The 19,542-nt window shown below is 51.6% G+C and overlaps 1 protein-coding gene across 1 annotated transcript; it reads left to right on the top strand.

Annotated features, from left to right (window-relative positions):
• Positions 1 to 3,807: 3,807 nt before the first annotated feature.
• Positions 3,808 to 18,945, top strand: CAVIN1 (caveolae associated protein 1). The gene is made up of 2 exons (XM_021532868.3): positions 3,808 to 4,381; positions 16,571 to 18,945. The coding sequence occupies exons 1-2, from the start codon at positions 3,962 to 3,964 to the stop codon at positions 17,234 to 17,236; spliced, it is 1,086 nt and encodes a 361-aa protein (XP_021388543.1). The 5' UTR covers positions 3,808 to 3,961; the 3' UTR covers positions 17,237 to 18,945.
• The last annotated feature ends 597 nt before the right edge of the window (positions 18,946 to 19,542 follow it).

The raw sequence follows: 19,542 nt of genomic DNA, 5'->3' as shown, positions 1-19,542 counted from the left end.
TGGCTGGAGGTGCAGAGCTGTGCAGTCTGTATCTGAAGCAGCTGAGGTGCAGAGCTGTGCAGTCTGTATCTGAAGTGACCGGAGGTGCAGAGCTGTGCAGTCTGTATCTGAAGTGATCAGAGGTGCAGAGCTGTGCAGTCTGTAACTGAAGCAGCCGAGGTGCAGAGCTGTGCAGTCTGCATCTGAAGTCCCAGCACACCGTCCTCTCTCCTTCCCTCCTGGCTCACTGGTAGCCGCAGGGTGAGGGGATGTGCAGAGCCTGCTGCCAAGTCCAGCAGCAGCTCTCCCTCTCCTTCCCTCCTGCTGACACCAGGAAGAGCTGAAGGGTGAGGGGATGAGCTGGGATCTGTTGCCGAAATTCAGCAGCAGCTGTCCCCTCTCCTTCCCTCCTGCTGTTCTTTTGTGCCTGCTTCCCATGGCCCAGTCCAGTCTGGTCCCCTGCAGGCTCTGGTGACAGGTCAGACACAGACCAGGGATGTGGTTCCCTTTTCCCCAACCAGCACACCCATCCAGCCCCTCCACTGTGCCCAGCCTTCCATTTAGGGGTGTTTTCATCCCCCAAACCCCCTCCCACGATTCCACAGGTTCCTCTACTTACACCCCCCTAGAGTGGCAGTGTGGATGGGGGGTGTAGGCGATCCCCAGGAGCAATTAGCTAATACATTTCAATATCAGTGCTTAGCTCAAGCCAGCAGTGTCCCAGTAGTGCCATGGAACCAGGGAGGCTCTTTTGTTCATAACAACCGGGAGCGTGTCCTGGGCCCAGGGACAGTGAGGAGCGGGCCCGGGTCCGGCCGGTGTCCGCTGGATCAGCTCCAGGCTGAGGCTGCCGAGGGGAGGCTGCGGATTCCCAAACACCGGCTGCTCCCAGGGTGTCCCCGCCACAGAAAAGGGGCTGAGCTGAACTTCATCCAGACACAGAAAATGACTTGTGGCGTTCCAGCCTGTGAAGAATGCCAATTACTTTGTATTATTATTATTAGTAGTAGTAGTAGTAGTATTAGTAGTAGTAGTAGTAGTAGTAGTAGTTATAAAATAGTAATACAATTACAGTAATAAAGTTTAGAGTTCGGACAAGGCAATAAAAAGCAAAGAATTACAGATGTCTGGATGCTCTCGGACACTAAGTCACAAAAAGCATCTCTTGTGAACAAAGAAATAACCTTAAAAGCAATAGCCTGTTGCATATTCATATCTTTCATGGTTATGCATACAGTCTATTTAAAACAAGAAACTCTGTCTGTTGTATGTCAGCTATTTCCATTAATCCCCACGGGGTCTTCAAGTCTGAGCAAAGTGTGAAGAAATTAGCTTCTTCTGATAAGAAGCCATGAATTCCTCTCCTTTGGAAGATTTAGGTGTTCCTTGAAGTGAGTACCTCATTCCTAAATAAAAAATCCTCTCCCCCACATGCATAGTCTTTATTTTAACTACTAAAATCTTCATTTAAACTACAAAAGCACAACTAATCAATATAACATAATACATATAGTAACTACCTGCATAGAGCCATATAATATGCATTTTTCACACAGCCCATGGGAATTGCAGCCCAGGGCAGCTGCTGTGGGCACAGAGGCTCTGAGTGGGGCACTTCAGCTCACTGGAACAGATGTACATCCCCGCCCTGTGGGTTTGTCTGGTTCTATCCATGCTGACCTGCTCAGGCAGATTTTTTTTTTATTATTCCCAAAGGCACAGAGATGCATTGGAGTCACACATGGAATGGACGCCGAACACTTCAAATACCAGCTTTGCTCCACAACTGACCTCTGAAAGCTTCAGGCTTTGATCAAATGCTCAATTACTTAATTAATTAATCAATCTATTACTTCAGTGGCATTTGTATTGTGACCCTGAGGAGTCTCCACATAACACTTCAGAGGCTGAATTCATAAATTCAGAATTCCTGAAGAGAAATTCAAGGAGCTCTGATCCACGTGTGTCCTGTACCTGAATCCCTACACATTTTTCTGTGGAATCCCATCCTGGAGCAGGTGACCCCAGGGACAAACAGCTCTGGGGCCTTTTCTTTTCTTTTCATGGCACTCTCAGCAGCAGCAAACACTGGAAATAAACGCTCTGGAATAAATTCCCTCCAGGAAAGAAGAGTGTACAGAAAGCTGCCTGTTTTCACTATATGACATGATGGCTGCTGTGGGGGCACGGGGTACAATTCTGTGACCCCAGAGCCACCAGGCCCCGGTCAGCGGGGACAGTGAGCAGTCACGGGGCAGGGATGCAGCATGGAAAGTGCTGACTGCTGTGAGCATTGTGGATGAACAGTGTCCCTCTGCAGCTGCAGGACAGTGTGGAGCTGGGCTGGATCATTTCTCCAGTCTGCACTGAGGCGCTGAGCTGGGAGGAGCCCAGGGCTCTCCCTGGTATTTGCCAGCCAGTGGCAAAGGCCAAGAGCAGGAGGTGCCAGGATGAATACCCCTTGTCAAAGCTGTAGGATGAGGGGAGCTGCCACCTTCCAGTGTGCCCACAGCCTTCCCAAGTGGCAGCTCTGCCCATGGGCACTTGGTTCCCTCTGGCTGAGCAAACCCCAGAACCAGTGAAGGCTCTGGCCCAGGGTCACTCCCAAGATCTGAACTTTCCTTCTCCACTTTCCTGGCATGTTCAGCTGGGTTGTTGCAAGGTTTGGTGGCACCTTGCCCGTGTCTCCCTGTTTTGAATCATTTAGGGTTTTTACCACTAAATCCACGAGTAATTTGGGCTTTGCTTACAAGCAGTGTACACAGCAGTGTGTCCTGCATTTAAAGTCTGGTGACTGAATCTGCTGGATCAGGCTGTGTCTCACAAAACGGGATGGGACCCTGACTGGTGGCAGACTTAGGATTTATTATCTGTCTGTATCATACAAGCAAAAAGCAAGAGACACAGAGAAAATAACAATATCCATGCAAATCCAGGTCAGAGACAAGATGGCAGCTTAGGCAAAGCCTTTTCCTACATATTCTTTGAACCAATAGCATAAAAAACATGAAATTTCCCAACCTTTCTCAGCTTTATGTCTACTTTCTAGGGCCTTTTTACACTTTCTAAAATCTTTTACCTTTTCATATTCCTACAATTGGACCAGCAGAAGGCTCAAGGATTGCAGAGCTGGGAGAGTTCCTTTAGGGGGAGTGCCCAGCTGCTTCACTTCAGCAGTGAATTATCCTTCTCTGAGTTAAATCTGTGTGGAGACGTGTTGCACCCTGCATGTACTATGTGTGCCTCTGGGACATTCATGGGAGGGGGCATTCCTAACATACAGACTTGCATCTTAGAGAGATTCCAGCCCAGTTTTCATGCTGTAACTACTGAATTAAAATTGTAGCAGTTCTTTAAAATACTGAAATTCAGGTTCTTGTAGTCCTGGAAAAAAAATCCCCAAACCTACGTATTGGCAAAAGGTCCAAACTTCCAGCTGAACTTCAGCCTGTGCAGTTGTTTAAACCAGCCTTCAGTGCACACAGCTGTGCCCAGATGGGGCTGCTTGCTTCCCACTCTCTTCCAAGCAGCTTCCCGAGCCGTTTACGAAAGGATTTTGTTTTTTCTTCCTGTTACTTCAGTGCCTTTAGACTGAGAGTAAAGAAGGGGTGGCTGCAGTTCCAGGGCTTTGCATTCCTGGCTGAGCTGTGCTTGTGTTTGCATGCAGAGCCATCGTCTCCCCTCCAACTATTTTAATCATTTCAAAAGGGTGGGTCAGCAGGCATTTGGCAGCGGCTCCTTTTCTATAGCTGAGGTGGAGTCAGCCAATGACCTGCAAGCCTGGAAAATTTTGCAGGGCAGTTCCACTGGACGGCTGTGCGGAGCTGTGCCATTTGAATTTCAGCACAGACACTCACTCACTGCGCTCCCCATTCCTGGCGTGTCTCCCAGTGCGGAGTTTAGCTGAGGCTCGGGCTCAGTTTTCCCTGCTCTCTCCCTGCACTGACAGCTTCTCCGGGTGAGCCAGGACTCCCGAGCGACCATGGAGGACACCACCTTGCAAATCATCGAGCCACCCACCGTTTCTGAGACCTCGGACGAGCAAGCGCCCGAGGAGCCCATCAAACCAGACCAGATCAACGGCGTGATGGTGCTGACCCTTCTGGACAAGATCATCGGAGCAGTGGATCAGATCCAGCTGACCCAAACACAGCTGGAGGAGAGACAGCAAGAGATGGATAGCGCAGTGACCAGCATCCAGGGAGAGCTGACCAAGCTGACCAAGGCACACACCACCACCAGCAACACCGTCAACAAAATGCTGGAGAAGGTGCGCAAGGTGAGCGTCAACGTGAAAACCGTGCGCCAGAACCTGGAGAAGCAAGCCGGGCAGATCAAGAAGCTGGAGGCCAACGAAGCGGAGCTCCTGAAGCGCAGGAACTTCAAAGTCATGATCTACCAGGTCAGGAACTGTTTCATTATGTATTTATATCCTGTTAGTGGGTGTTTTCTTTGCTGAGGGTCCTGTCACGCTGCATGTTCAGCCCAGCCCTCTCCCAAGCTCCCCAGATTGTCTGGCAGTCCAAACTGAGGGGGTCCCCGTCACCTAATTCATGATTTAACATTTTCTGTGTGTCCTAAGACAGAGTTTGACAGAGTTGTCCCATTTAACAGGAATTTTAATGCAGATAGGGAACGAGGCCCTGATAACTCACTGCAATGGACCAGAAGTATCAAAATAACCCAATTTAACCGCTTAACTCAACAAAGAGCAATAGTGCTCTGGGATCTGGAAAGGGGAGTTGTAAATCCATCTGCCAACGTCTCTTCTACCAAGAGACACCATGTATATGGCTACGTGGAGACCGATGATATTTCAAATTTGTGACATGCATCTGGTAACAAGTGATAGTAACCTCAGCCTCAGGGTTAATCTGTCCAGCCAGGGCAGATAGAGCTGTCAAAGAAAATCCAGCCCAGCCCCCTGAGCTCAGGGCAGCATTGCTGAGGGCTTGTACAATTCCCATCTTTTTTATTTTGCATCCTGCAAGCCTTGAACCTCCTTGTTGTTTGGTCTCAATAACAGCTTTGGTTTGCTTGATGTTCACCTCCTGCACTAAGTGTTGGAATTTTCACTTAACATTAAACAAGGAGAGAGAGAGGAATGTGATTCTGTCAGGTTTCCTGCCGGAGTTAGTTTTCTGCATCAGAGCAAACTCTTCTCTTGGGCCAGGGGAGAAAAGTGAGCGAAACAGTTAATGCTACAGTTGAAAGCCTCCGGGTTAATAATAGCCAGCACTAGGAACAAATGGAGAAGCTTCGAGTGCTGATCATGGGAAGAGAGAGAAACAGAATAAAAGGGAGAATGGTCCTTTCTGTGAGTTTTGAGGGTGAGTGGCTCATGACAGGCTCAGGGGTCGGTCATGTGCAGGGCCTGTGGGATTTCTTGGTTCAGAGCTTGAGCATTTGTTGTTTTCATGGCCGAAAGGCTGAAATACTTGAGCCTGTTCAGATCATACAGGAAACACAATCAGTTACAGCCAGATATATGTGTATGGCTTTATTACAAGCTCTTTGTATCAGTCTATCCATGGAAAAATAAATTAGAAGCAGCAACCACTGCAAAATGAGAGGAGTAGAGGGAATTGTATAAACATAACATTCCATGTCAGTTACGGAAATAGGTAGGAAGTTGGCAAGGTTCAAGGTCCTTGGGAAGCATCCCAAACATCTGCAGGTTAGTGTTTCATGGTTTGCTGTGGCTTATTGATATTGAGCAGAGTTTCTTTTTGAATATGAAAACGCAATCCTGCTTCTACAGGCTTGGGGCCTGTCCTTGCTGCTGTGGTGAGGACAGAGCAGCCTCAGAAAGAGCTGTTTGACCAGGGGCTGTGCCAGGGATTTGAGGAATCATGGAAGCATTAGGGGAAGAAATTATTTGGGATTTGGGATAATTTCCCAGCATGGAATTTAGTGTGATTTGAATGTCACAGAGCGCAGGTAAGGAATTCTCCAGGCTTGCACCATGTGAAATGGAGCCGTTTGTGCCCTCTTGGATGTGCTGGCACTTCCAGGGAGTGGAGCAGAGCCGGCCCCAGCGGGAAAGGATGCAGCGCTGGGGTCCGCCCTGGGGTTAACTGAGCAATTCACGGTGCTTTCCTAACCGTGTCTACAGTTAAAACCAAATAATTACAAAGTAACTCTCATCTAATTCAGTGTTTCACTTCTCAGACCCCCACCTACCAAAGTGTCTGTTGGGTACATTACTGGTCGTGTAATTCATTCTGCTGTGCTGAGCACATCATTGCTCCTCTCTGACTCAGGGAAAGCTGCTTTCCCAAGCTGGGGGTGACTCCTGTGTGTTTTCAGTTGCTGTGGAAAAAGGTCCAAAGATTTATTAGACTTTTCTTTTGGAGAACAAGAGATTAACTCATCCTTAGACATGCTGGGGTGAGAGATCTGAGCAGAGCAAGAGTCCTGGTCTAATAAGGTTCAATATTGCACAGTTCTGCAGTTGAAAGAAATAAAAGAGATAAAGATAATTGAGCTCTTTGCTGGTTCTTGACGTTTGATTATTTTCTCAGCACTGAGTCCTGGGGCTTCAGCCATTGTGGAGGGATTATTTCGGGAGTGCAAATAAAACTTTTTGCACCTTGGAGGGAAGTCAGACTGCCTGTGAGAATTGTGTTTTGCTCACTGTAGATTAGGAGGAGATGAAAACCAAATTTTTATCAGGGAAAGTCTGACCTTTGGCATGATCCTGAGCATATCTGCTGGAGTGGTTTCAAAATCTGGGGGAGAAAGTGCAGGGCTGGATATCACACCCATGTCCTGGCTGAGGGGAGGTATTGAGCAGGACATTTACAGGCATCACTCTCAGTCCCATCAGTGCTTGTGTTTTCTCACTTGCTTACCCTCTTTGAGCTGATTTTGCCAGGAGCTGGTTTGATTTCTCCAAGTTTGGAGTTTTTGTATAGACTTAATGTGGGAAATTAGATAAATTGTTTAGAATAAAGCTCGAAAACAATGGAACCCCTCCAAACTGCCTCATCTCTCTCTTCTGAAAACTTGCCGAGCCAAAGCAGAGGTGACAGCTTTGACAGGCCACTGTGTATGCAAACATTCAGTGCAGAACTTACCTTCCTAAAAAGTCTGATGTCAGTGAGTGCCTGCACTGCTCAGCAGCCCCGGGAACAGAGCTCAGAGCTTCCTTTGTGCCTCTGTCCCAGGCTCCTGTCTTTCAGTAAAATCAGGACACCAAAAAATTCCGTGAGAGCAGTTGCTAATAAAAACAAACTAAAGTGACTTCATCCCAAATCTCCTGGTTTTAGGATCTTGAACGTGGGGCTGGTTACTGCAGTTCATGGTTAAATAATGGATGTCCTGTGCAAGCAGCTACTGCTCTGAAACCAGACTTTGTGCCGTGTTCAGCTGGAGAGTGGCACGTGGCAGTTTATGTAAGCTTGGCATTTTCCTCCAAACTGTTTTTGACAATTAAACTTATTCCTGCAAATGCCGAGGGCTGATTTTGTTACAAGCGGACAAACCCCTGCAGCACTCGGCACGCACACGGAGTATTGAATTTCCAAAGTGTGCCGCTCCTTTATTTTGAGGCTCGTGTGGGCGCCGAGCTCTGGGAGCTCTGGCTCGGCATGTGCAGTGCTTTTGTTGGGAAGAGCAGCTTTTGTCTGAGGGGTGTGGGTGAGTGCTCCTCACACTGTCCTGTTGGGAGACTCTCGTGGGTCTCATCTGCTCTTCAGGGGGCTTCGGTGGCCCCTCTGAGCTGTGTGAGATGTGAGTTTCCGTGGGAAGGGCTGTGCTGTTGGGAGAGCAGGGTGGGACCTGGATGCCAGCCGTGCAGTGTTGGGTGGGTAGGGCTGGGCAAGGAAATATAAATAGCCCAGCCTGGCTTTGTGCTGGCGTGGGCCTTATACGGACGGGAGACTGTACATCGAGAGAAGAAGGGGTAGATGTCAAACCCACACATTAATGTGACAGATTCAGAGAGCAGACCTGAACTGCCTCAGTTTTGGGTCTCTGCGCCTCAAAAAAGTGTGGAAAAAGACATGAGCTTAGGGAGCTGAGGAGAAGCACAGGGCAGGGACCCCAGGGCATACAAACCCTCTGCCCGCAGGCTACAGCCTTTCTGCACTGCCCAAACAGAATGGCAGCTGCCCTGAGCTATGGTTTTGTTTCAAATTAATCATTCAGAAACTCATTCATGATGAGTTTAATGGCAGTGGAACATTGACAAGAGCCAGCAAGATCCACAGCCCTGAGGGACAGCCTGGATGGGTGACGTGCCTGCAGCTCAGTGCAGCTTGCCCAGCTACCAGCATTAAAAAGTAAATAGGAATTTCCAAAGCTATTTTGGTGACAGCACTGGGATAGTCACAGGCACCAGGTACCCAAGGGGTGCTTTTCCTGCAAGATCAGCTGGCTCCACGTGGCTGACAGCTCTCTGTGCTGGAACATCCATCCCTCTTCACGGTGGGTCATAGCAGGGATTTGCATTGCTGCAGCCACTGTTTTTATTTTCTGATAATACTTTAAAATAAAAAATGGGTTTCACTGCAAATCCAGTCTAAAGCAGCTCCTGTCAGGGCTGCTTCCATTGCAGGGGGACCACATGAATATCCTGACGTACAAAAATCTTGCATATTCTCTGCTTATTATGGAACTATAAGAGTTTCAAGATAATAATTCAGAGGAGACCAAGCCTTAAAAAAAGCCAGGATGTTAATAGCTCTGACTTTTAGGATTTCTTTTCATGCAGATTACAGTCTACCAGTAGACAACTCTGGAGCATGGATTTCTCTGTTGCATTCTAGTATCAACTGCATTAATATTTCATTGCTCAGCTATTATTTATAAAATGTTGGTGCCAGAACTGTTTGCTTTGCAAAAATCCTTTCACCATTATAGTTTCAGGCTGAGCTCTGCAGCCATAAATTGTCTCAGAGCAAAGGGCCAGAGACTCCCCAGCCATTGGGATAGGGTTAGATTGGATGAGTAGTGGCTCATGAAAACAAACCCAAGGTAATGTCCCTCCTATCACATATTCCTCCTTCAGGCCTCTCATGTGCACAACCCAGGAGGCACAGCAATGACTTATAAACTATTCAGCAACAGGCTTAGCCCTCTTTTATCCCATTTGGGATTGTCCTCTTGATTCTGCAAGATGTCCTACAACTTACAGGGCACCTGAGGAATTGTGGGTCTGCTGTCCAGCTGCAAGGTAGACAAAGAGCAGAAACAAAATGTGCAGTATCTGTAAAAGAAAATCAAATATTTAGAATAAAACGTCTCAGGATGTTTAGTCTTCAGTTTTATGTGAGGATGCAAATGTCAGTGTCTGCAAACGATCTGTAATACAAACCCTGTCTTTGCTGCTTTGCTGTTCAGGAGCAGCTCTGGAATCATCAATCAGCCCAGACAGATTTATCCGGGAGGAGTAGATCTGAGAGCAAAGACAGTGGTACAAATAGACTGATAATAGCATCAAAAAAATTTGGTGCTGTCAGAGGGGAAAAAAGCTCCTTTTCACTCTCAATCTATTTACTTCTCTGTTTCCTACAGCTCTCTCTCTCTTCTGACTCACTAAAGGCAAAGCATTTTTCCAAGCACAGCCTCCTCCTCTCCCCACTTTCCCTCCCCTCCTTTGCACCAGCTCTGGTGCCTGTCCCAGGTGGCTGTTTCTCACAGCTCATGAAGCAGATCCAGTTTTTCAGACACAGCTTCCAGGACACAGGGTAACTGGATGTGCCTGATAGAAAGAAGTGCCAGGCAGATTGCACAACACCCAGAATTATAGAGGCTGAGAGGACTCTGCTAGTCAGGGAGATGCTACTAGAGAATGAACTGTTTAGCTCTCTAACATTTACCTAATCCCAACCCGATCTGCTTTCTCCCCTCATATTTTAGATCTTTTTATCTCAGCAGCATTCCTTGGTGACTTCTTACTACAGGAAACAAAAGTCTCATCTCTAAGGCTTGAGGCTTCTTTTTTCATGGACCTCTTGGCACTATTGGACACAAACTTTGTCCAACCCTTGGAACCCAGAGTCAAGTCCATGCCTGACTTTGCTGTGTCACTGGGTGCAGAGATCTGGGAGCTGCTGGGAATTATCTGGCGCTGGTTTAGGGTAAGGTCAGTACGTGACAAAACCAGCAGATAGAGTTCTGGAGTTGCACCCGCCTGTTTCAATCTCCACAGTCTCTGCACTTGAATCACTAAACACAGGGGTTTAAAATCACCACCTTTTTTTTCATGATCTTGCACTTACAAGCAAACTCTGAGTTCAGCTACACCACAGCAAAGGGAGCCATGTCCCCAACAGGTGACACTGAATCCCTGTGATCGTGAGCAGAGTCTGGCCCTGTGGCAGTGTCAGTGGGAATGTGCCTGAATGCACAGAAGGGATCCTGTGTCTCCTGGAGCCTTCTGAATCAGAGACAGACACTCTTCCATCTCACAGATCTTTGCTGACTCTCTTTTCTGTCAAATTCTGCTTCTGGCTTCTTCTTTTACTAAAACATACCCTGTGCCTTTTCTCTCTGCCTGTTCTCCGTGCTAACCCGGATCACTGTTGTTCTTAATCAGATTCCCGGAAGGAACGGGTAAGTGTTTCCATTGTGCTTCCTTTCCCCGGCCATTGAAATGCAGTTTTCCTCATCTTAGCCCGAGAAGATGCCACGGGTATGCCTTGAGTCTTCGCCAGGGACTGCCCTCTGAGCCCACCCCGTGGAGACAGGCCCAGGGCAGCAGAAGACACGCGAGGAGGCAGCAGTTTAGGGTCTCGTCAGCGGCACCCCCCGAAGATCACTCTGAACCTCTTCCGAAGCTCTGGGAGCTGCTGATTCTGAGCCTTTGCTTCTTTCTCTGCTTGGAGCTGCCTCGGGCTCTCAGACCTCCAAGGCTGATCCTGCTGCTGACTAATGTGCTTGCTGCATGAGCGTGGGTGTGAGGAGCTGGGATTTTCCCCCGGGTTATCTGGGAGGGAGAAGCTGCTGGGTGGCTTGCATGAAGGGCAAGTGGCCAGGGGCAGTTGGCTCTGCTGGCATCTGCTGTGACTGGGCAAATCCCACCTGCTCTTTGAGTTATCATTTCTCCCTGTGAAACACAGCCTTGGAACACCCACCTCCTCAGGCTTCTTGTGAGTGTTAGTTTGTGATTGTGATATGGTTTGAAGTTGTTGTTTTAAACAGGTAAAACAGGCAGAGAGCACAAACTGTGACATAAACTTCTAATGCCTCAGGCATCCCCTGCAGCATCTCCCATTTCTGTCTGGCCACAGCCCCTGGTGCTGCTTGCTCTGAGTCAGGTCCTCCAAACACTGACTTTAACTGCTGTTAATATAACATTTTGGCCACAAGGCCACAGTGGCCTGTTGCCTTCCTGTCATTGTGCAGCTACTGGACAAAACATCCCAAGCTCCAGCTGCCCTTTGGGGGTCACCCAGAAGTGTGTGCAGAACTGTCCAGTGGGAATGGCCACTTGGGTGGACAGGACTATTCCAAGAGCCAGGTGAGGGTGAACCAAGTCCAGGAATTGTGATCTCTGGGCAAAGCTGCCAGGGAAGATTTATCCTTTTCAAGGATAATGTCAGATGTAAGAAAAGATTTTTTTTTTTTTGAGGTTTAGCAATAAAAGAAAAAAAATCTAGCAATCTAGCAATTTCAGTCTCCACAGAAAAGGTCTGTTCCTCCAAGGCTCTGGAGAGAAAAGCACAGTCCCCTCTGTGCAAGAGACTCCTGAACCCTGCTATGTTCAGGGTGCTTCTCAGGCATGCTGTTGTTACTCAGGAATAGCTGAATCCTCCTTCCCATGACACTGTTGGAATGTCAGTACAAAACAGTGTCCTCTGGGGCCTGGCACAGCAGAGCAGTTATCATGGAAACGGGAGAGCAGAACTTGTTCTCCTCTGGCACAGTTTGATCTGACCTGGAGGGCTGTTTGCTGCCCAAGCTCCTCCTAATCCTCCCCCGGCCTCCCCGAGGCCAGGGCCAGGCTGTGCTGCCCGGAGTGATCAGAGGGAGGGCTGGGGTGCAGGAGGGGCTACAGGCTCCAGCTCACCCAGCCTTGAGATCAGCCCAATTTGGTCATAGTGGAGCCCAGAAACGTCAGCTGGTCATTTTCTGCATGTTATGGCTGCAAGCATCAACCAAACTCTCTGTTTGTGCTGTTGCAGTTGTGTAAAAATAACGGAGTGAAATGAATTGCAGATGTGATTTGCATGTGCATGTGAGAACCTTCCATTAAAACCTTCCAACTGGAGACCAGAGTGGCTGGGAGTGCTGGGACTCTGTTTCTTACACACTGACTGGGAATGCAGCTCAGCTCTGTGTCTCCTTGGCCTTTTATACGCCAGGGGAAGTGTTTACGTGTGTTGTAGCAACCAGGCGGGTGTCCATGGCCGTGGGCTGCGGGTGACTCACTGCCAGGGAACTCGAAAACAATGTCAGATAAAAGCCCACTCAGGGGAGCCGAGGAGAAACTGCTGAGGATCCGACAGCTCGGAATTGTTTGAAGTAGGAGGACACAGAGCAGCTGGCAGCCAGCTGCCCTTGGGGCTGCCTGTGGGCACTGGGGCCCCTCTGGGTGCCCACAAAGTCCACAGATGGACTGGCCCAGTGCCAGGGAGCCTCCCAAAGCACAGCTCATCCCGGGAGGTCTGTGTGGCAGGGATAATGCAGGCTCCCCATCCCTGTCCTGCTGCTGGGTGCAGCTCTGCACTGTACACAGAGCCGGGCCAGAGTTTGCTGCTGCTGGTACCAAAATCTTCTGAAAAGTGTTGTTTACCCGCTGTCCTTGTGCCAGTTGGATCCAAGCAGAGAGGACAGAACTGGTTTGCTTCTGCTGATTGGGAGCCAGGTTTTGAACACCCCAACACGCAGGGATGCCAGAACCCAGGATTTTGGACTCGCCCATTTCAGGATCAGTGTTTTCCAAGTAAAAATAGAATGCTTGGTGTTAAAAATATGGCTCAACTGGATGAGTCATGAGTGAAATGAAGTGCAGAGAGCATAGTGCCGTGCTCGGATGGAGCAGGGATTTGTGCAGCAGCCAGCCTGGGGTGGTTCTTGATTGTTCCAGTCACGTCCCATTATGCTCCCTGCCTGTGTCTGCAGGCATGTCCTGCTCACACCAGGCAGTTCCCCTTCTCCTTCCCCACTGGAGAAACCTCCTGGGTTGGGAGGAGGAGAGTCTTGGTGGCTTTTGGGCAGTGCCTGGGTGCAGGGGGCAGGTACATGCAAGGGATGCTCAGCAGAACATGCTGGTCCCCATTAAGATGTGCCAGAGCTGTGGATGTTCCTGCACCTGCTGTGCTGTGCCTGAACCCACAGGAATGCTCCCTGAATACAGGTGAGCTTGGACTCTGGGGAATTCCTCCTACTTGGGCCAGCTAAAGTTTTGGAAGCACAAGAGCATCTGGAGAAACTTTTGTGAGCAGTGAAAAGCCAGCTCCATGGAGCACTGGGCTTAGTGAGGTTGGCACAGGCTGCAGTGTCTGTGGTGAAAGCACAGAGCCTGCTGGAGCAGAGCTTTCATTCTGCTGAAAATCCTCCAGTGGTCCCCCAGCTGGTTATCTCCTGGTCAGATCAGCAATCAGTGAGGAAGAGGTGGGCTGAGGGTGGGAAATGCAGGAATTATACCATGCCTAGGAGAGAGAGAGGCTGGGAGCAGGACACGAAGGGTTTCCCAAACACAGCTGGAGAAAAGCTCTTGGAAAGAGTCCCAAGGGGAGGCTGGGATCCTCACTACGAGAAGGGCTGTGCTCCCTGTGTGCCTCTGGGTCTGATCCATGAGGTGCCTCCTGACAGAGGCAACAGCAGAGCTGTGAGTGCTGCGGGGCTGGGGTTGGGCTGTGGGGATGGAGCAGGGCCAGCAGAGTGGGAGAAGTGCCTGAGTGCAGCCTGTGAGATCAGAGCTGGGCAGCTGCTGCTCTCCCTGGGAAGTGCAGGATTAGGGAGAGCTGGGGGCACCCCAAGAGGAGTTGCTCCCACTGTCCCATGTCTCCAAAGTTGCTGCTGGCCATGTCTTTGTGGCTGTGAGGGAAGAGCTGCAGGATGCTGCTGAGGTTGTATGGGAGTATTGCTGGTGCAGCCCATGCCATCGCATCAGAAAATTCAGTCAAGAGCTGGATATACTGGTGTAGCACGAGGAAAGGTTGTTATTTATGTGACAGACTGGAGGTTTTGAGGTGGTGTTTCTTTCTGCAAACACATATTCTGGAGCTCACAAGGGGCTGATAGGATCAGGGTTTGCAGGATATGGCCTATTTCCAGGGAAAGCCGTGCCAGGCGAGAGGGGGATGCCTTTGTTCTGGCTCATTGTGTTACCTCAGAGGGAAGGAAGTGGCTGGAGTTCCTGATGTTCTGCTGGCTGGGCAGGGTCCCTGGAATTTTCTGGGATTGCTCTGGCAGGTGTTGTTGTGGAGAACAGGATCTCTGCCTTCCCCATGGTGTGGGTTTGCCCTGGACTGACCTGGCCCCCTGGAGAACATGTGTATTGTTTTCTGCTGAAGTGGCTCATCAAATGAAGAAAACACATGTTGGCCACTTCACCTTAATCTCCACAAAGTATATGAGACTTGACCGATTATCTGGAGGGTGAAGAACTTCACCCAGCACAGTTCTCTGTTCTGAAGAAAACCCAGAATGAAAGCTCTGCTCCAGCAGGCTCTGTGCTTTCACCACAGACACTGCAGCCTGTGCCATCCTCACTGAGCCCAGTGCTCCATGGAGCTGGCTTTTCACTGCTCACAAAAGTTTCTCCAAATGCCCTTGTACTTCCAAAACTTCAGATGGCCCAAGGAACAGTTCCTGTGCTTGGGAAAAAATGAGAAAGCAGCTGAGAGCATCTGGATTTCACGGAGGTGAAGCTGTGCTGGAGTCACGTATTCAGTGAATTGTGTCACTTCTTCAGAGGTGCAAGGGAAGACAGGGCTGAGGACAGCGCAGAGGGCTGGGGGCAGCACCCATGTCTGCAGGGAGGGCATCTCCTCCAGCCTCTGTCCAGGAGCTCAGGCCAGAGCCACGGAGTGGCAGTGACCTTGGTCAGGCAGGGCAGTGGTGTGCAGTGGGACAGTGCTCAGGGTGCGGGTGTGCACACACGCTGTCCCTTCCGGCGCTGAGCAGGGACCAGGACATTCTGTCCCACAACAGCACCAGGAACACCCCTCCCCATGCCTGAGGGAATGACCATCCCCCGTGTCCTGGCTCTTGGCACCTGTGCAGCTCCTCTGTGCACGGCTGCAGTGGAGCAGTGGCAGCTGCTGTGACATGCAGAGCATGGGAGGTGCCATAGCAAAGTAACCCTCCTGGGTCCCAGGGCACCTCCCCAAGCTGGGGCAGGCAAATCACTGCTGGTGTTCCACGGTTTGCCATGCACTTCAAGCACTTGGGGTACACCAGGGACTGCCCCTTGACTTCCCTGGGCCTGGTTCTTGCCAGTACAGGATGGGAATCACATCCTTGCTCTGTTCTGCTGCTGCCTGCGCCAGGGCTCAGAATGGCACCTGGCTGTCCTGCTGCCCAGGCTCTTCTCCAAACCTCAGCCCAGCAGCTCCACATTGCCCTTTGGCTGCTGCTGGATTTCTGACAGGCTGGTCCTGGCAGTTCCCACGTCTCCCACCCAGCTCTGTAGATTAAAACTGCTTTGGCAATAAATGTCTGAGCGTGAGCTGCAGCCCTGCAGCTGTGACGCTCGGTACAGTGATGGGCTATTTCCAGCCTGTCCTGGGAACAGAGAGGTGAATCACTGCAGCAGCGACGCATGCTATGTGCTGCTCAGATGAAAACCAATCCCACTCCAGACTTGTGCCCCTCTCCCAGGAACATGCTTGTCCTCTGCCACTGGGATCAGGAACTTGGCTGGCTCAGGCTCGTGGAGAAGCTGAATGAATCCCGCCCTGTCCCAAGTAGAGCTGTGTCTCCGTGCAGACCAGGCTGTGTGAGTTGGGACCACTGTCTCCACCATCTCCAGATATGGACTCGGGCAAATTCTCTAACTTATTCCCCAGTGGAGAAATAGGAAAAACAGGGTAGCCTGCTGCATCCCAAGAGATGTCCCAGCCCCACATCTGGATCCTGAGGCCTTGGGAAAGTCTAAGTGCAGCCTGGGGGCAGCCAGGACAGAGTGAGCACGCTGGTGCTGCGGCCAGACTCAGCTCTGCCTGTGCCTCTGCAGCCTCATGCTGTGCTTGGGGCTGCAGCTGGACCTGGCCAGGCTGGAGACCTGAAAACCACTGTCCTGGTGGTCCACATGTTACTGGAATGAGGGGCTGTGATGGCCAGGTCCGGGATAAAGATGAAACTGGAGGGCACAGGACAGAGGAGGAAGGGAAAAGGCTCCAGTTGCAGTGCTGGGCTGCCTTTCCAGTACTTCTGGCATCACAGATGTGTTTGGAGCCAGCCTAGGGTGAGCAGAGCTGGTGCCTGAGTCCTGGTACGGGAGAGTCCTAAGCAGATCCTCTTCACAATAACTTATCAGCTGAAGTAAAGGAGGATGAGCTCCAGGCCTGAGGTACCTGGGTGTGTTTAGCAGGGTGGAGGCTGATGTCTCTGTGTCCCTGTGAGAGGGAGGACGGGCTGGTTCCAGGGTTGCCGGTGTCTGTGTGTCTCACTGGCTCCGCTCTGTGTCTTGCAGGATGAAGTGAAGCTCCCATCTAAACTGAGCATCAGCAAGTCCCTAAAGGAAGGTGAAAAGCTGGAGAAGGAAGGTGAGGGTGAGGAGGTCCCTGCGGGTGAGGACCATGCAGAGGAGGACCACATCCAGCTCTCCTCGGATGAGGAGGTGGAGATTGAAGAGATTATCGAAGAGTCACGGGCAGAACGCATCAAAAGGAGCGGCATGAAAAGGGTGGATGACTTTAAGAAGGCATTCTCAAAGGAGAAGATGGAAAAGACTAAGCTAAAGACCAAGGAAAACCTGGAGAAGACCCGTCACAACTTGGAGAAGACCCGCCACAACCTGGAGAAGAGGATGAACAAACTGGGCACTAAAATTGTGACTAACGAAAGGAGGGAGAAGATGAAGAGCTCTCGGGACAAGCTGAGGAAGTCTTTCACCCCTGACCACACCATTTACGCCAGGTCCAAGACAGCTGTCTACAAAGTGCCACCCTTCACTTTCCACGTCAAGAAAATAAGAGAGGGTGAGGTGGAGGTGAAAGCAACAGAGCTGGTGGAGGTTGGTGGAGAGGAAGGAGAAAATTCAGATCTGATGCGTGGGGAAAGCCCTGACATGCACACCCTGCTGGAGATCACAGAGGAGACTGACGCGGTACTGGTGGACAAGAGTGACAGCGAGTAGGACAGGCTGCAGAGCACAGGGTTGTGGATGACAGCTAAACACAGTATCACTCACACTTCGAGCTCTCCCTGCCCTGAAGCCCCAGGGAAGTGTACACGATGCATCTTTCTTACCCTGCAGAGCCAATGCCAATCCCCTGCCTGCTTGTACAAGGTGTATTTTATATTTTAGTTTTAGCACATAAACATTAAGAACACAGAACTGTTTTTCTTACACTACTAAATCACCCTCGGAGACCATTCCTGCTGCAGCCTTCTTGCCCCACACCTGAAGATGTGCTTTGAGTGACAGGGCCCTGACCCAGCTGGAGAGTGCTGATCCCAAGAAGCTGTAAAGCTGAAAGTTCAAGAGACCTCCATAAGAAAATCTCGGTGTCAAGAAAGCTTCCTGCAAACAGTCCACCAGCCCACAGCACCCAGCCCCTGTGCCAGGCTGTGCAGCTGCCCTGCAGGCAAGAAGACTCCCAGCACCCAAACCGGCTGCTCCTTCGGGGGACCAGAGGAACTGGGATGCAGCCGGTGCATGGGAGGGAAGAGCTGAGCAAACGCTGTTGTTGGGCAGCACATGGCAAAGCTGAGCTGGTGTGGGGCAGGGGGGGTGCTCCTCTCTGCCCTCCCAAGGACTGGGTGACCTTTGCACGAAGCCACCCTGCAGCAGGGCCTGCTGTGGGTGCCTGTGGGGTGTCACACAGCTGGGATCCACTGCTCCTCCCTGCTGTGCCCCAGGGCTGTGGCAGGAACAGCGCAAGCTGCAGGCTTCCCACACGGGTCAGGGATCTGCCACAGACCCAGGGTCCATGGCGAGTCCCAGAGGCAGGGAACAGCATGGAGGTGGGGTGCTGGATCTGCTCCCTCCACACCCACAGAGGTGGTGGCAGCAGGCAGTGGGGTCCATGCTTGCTGCCCTGGGAGAGGGAGACACCCAGGCAGTGATGCTGGAGCAGCTGCCCCAGCTAGGGACTTGTTTCCAGAGGGATGTGGGATGCACTGCTGCCATGTGAGGCTCTAGACCATCAGAAAGAGGCCTTGACACCTGTCTAGCACCGGACCTTGAGCATTTCTGAGCATCTGCTTTCTGCAGGAGTCCTGGCACAGCTCAGGGTCATGCTCATGCCCACGTCCTGTGATTTCCTCCATGTACTGCTTTCTGCAGCTTCACTCCATGCCCTGAGTGAGGCAGCACAAAGGCAGCACACGGTGCCTTGGGGGCTCTGCCTGGCTCAGCCCAGCTTGGCTCTTACACACTCAGCCCCCTGCTGCAAGCCCCAACCCTGCATCCCCCATCCTTCTCCCCCAGCACGAGCCTGCTGCCGTTCACATAACCCAATATATAAACTTGCTTTACCTTTCAGAATTATTTTCCTTCATATTGTCCAGTGCTGTCCCAGCCTCGGGGTCCTGCCACAGCTTCCCTCCCCACAGAAGGTGTGACCGTGTGCTGGCTGCAGGCAGCCCTGAGACACCGGTGGCCCCGAGGCTCCCGGTGTGGGGAGGCACCGGGCACCGGCTCTTGGCTGCTGGTGGTTCCCAGCCCCGTGTGGGTCCCAGCCCGCAGCTCACCTGCCCTCAGGGAGTCCCTGCGGGCCCACAGGCAGTTTTCACGTGGGTTTTCTCTTTGCTGCAGGGCCGGGACAGCAGCCTGGGTGATCCTCGCCCAGCCCTGGCTGTGCCCAGGCAGCAGCTCAGCAATAAAGTCTCTTTTGTAAACCACCAGTGTGCGGCCTGTCCGTGGCACCGGGCGCTGGGGAGGGGCTGCCACACAGGGACCCATCCCCACAGGGATCCATCCCCACAGCCCCACAGGGACCCATCCCCACAGGGACTCATCCCCACAGGGATCCATCCCCACAGGGATCCATCCCCACAGCCCCAGAGGGACCCATCCCCACAGCGATCCATCCCCACAGGGATCCATCCCACAGCCCCACAGGGACCCATCCCCACAGGGATCCATCCCCACAGGGATCCATCCCCACAGCCCCACAGGGACCCATCCCCACAGGGATCCATCCCCACAGGGACTCATCCCCACAGGGACTCATCCCCACAGGGACCCATCCCCACAGCCCCACAAGGATCCATCCCACAGCCCCACAGGGATCCATCCCCACAGGGACCCATCCCCACGCCCCACAGGGATCCATCCCCACAGCCCCACAGGGACCCAGCCCCGTCCGCCTCACGGGGCCGATCCCCCTTTCCCCACGCGGGGGCGCTGCTCCCACCGCGGCGCGGCCCCTTTAAGAGGCTGCGGCGGCGGCGGCGGCGACCGCGTGACGTCACGGCGCTGCCCGGAACTCAGCTGGG

The sequence above is a fragment of the Lonchura striata genome, chromosome 27 (genome assembly GCF_050655825.1).
Source record: "Lonchura striata isolate lonStrDom1 chromosome 27, ASM5065582v1, whole genome shotgun sequence".
NCBI lineage: Eukaryota > Metazoa > Chordata > Aves > Passeriformes > Estrildidae > Lonchura > Lonchura striata.
This window is presented reverse-complemented; position numbering and strand designations above follow the sequence as displayed.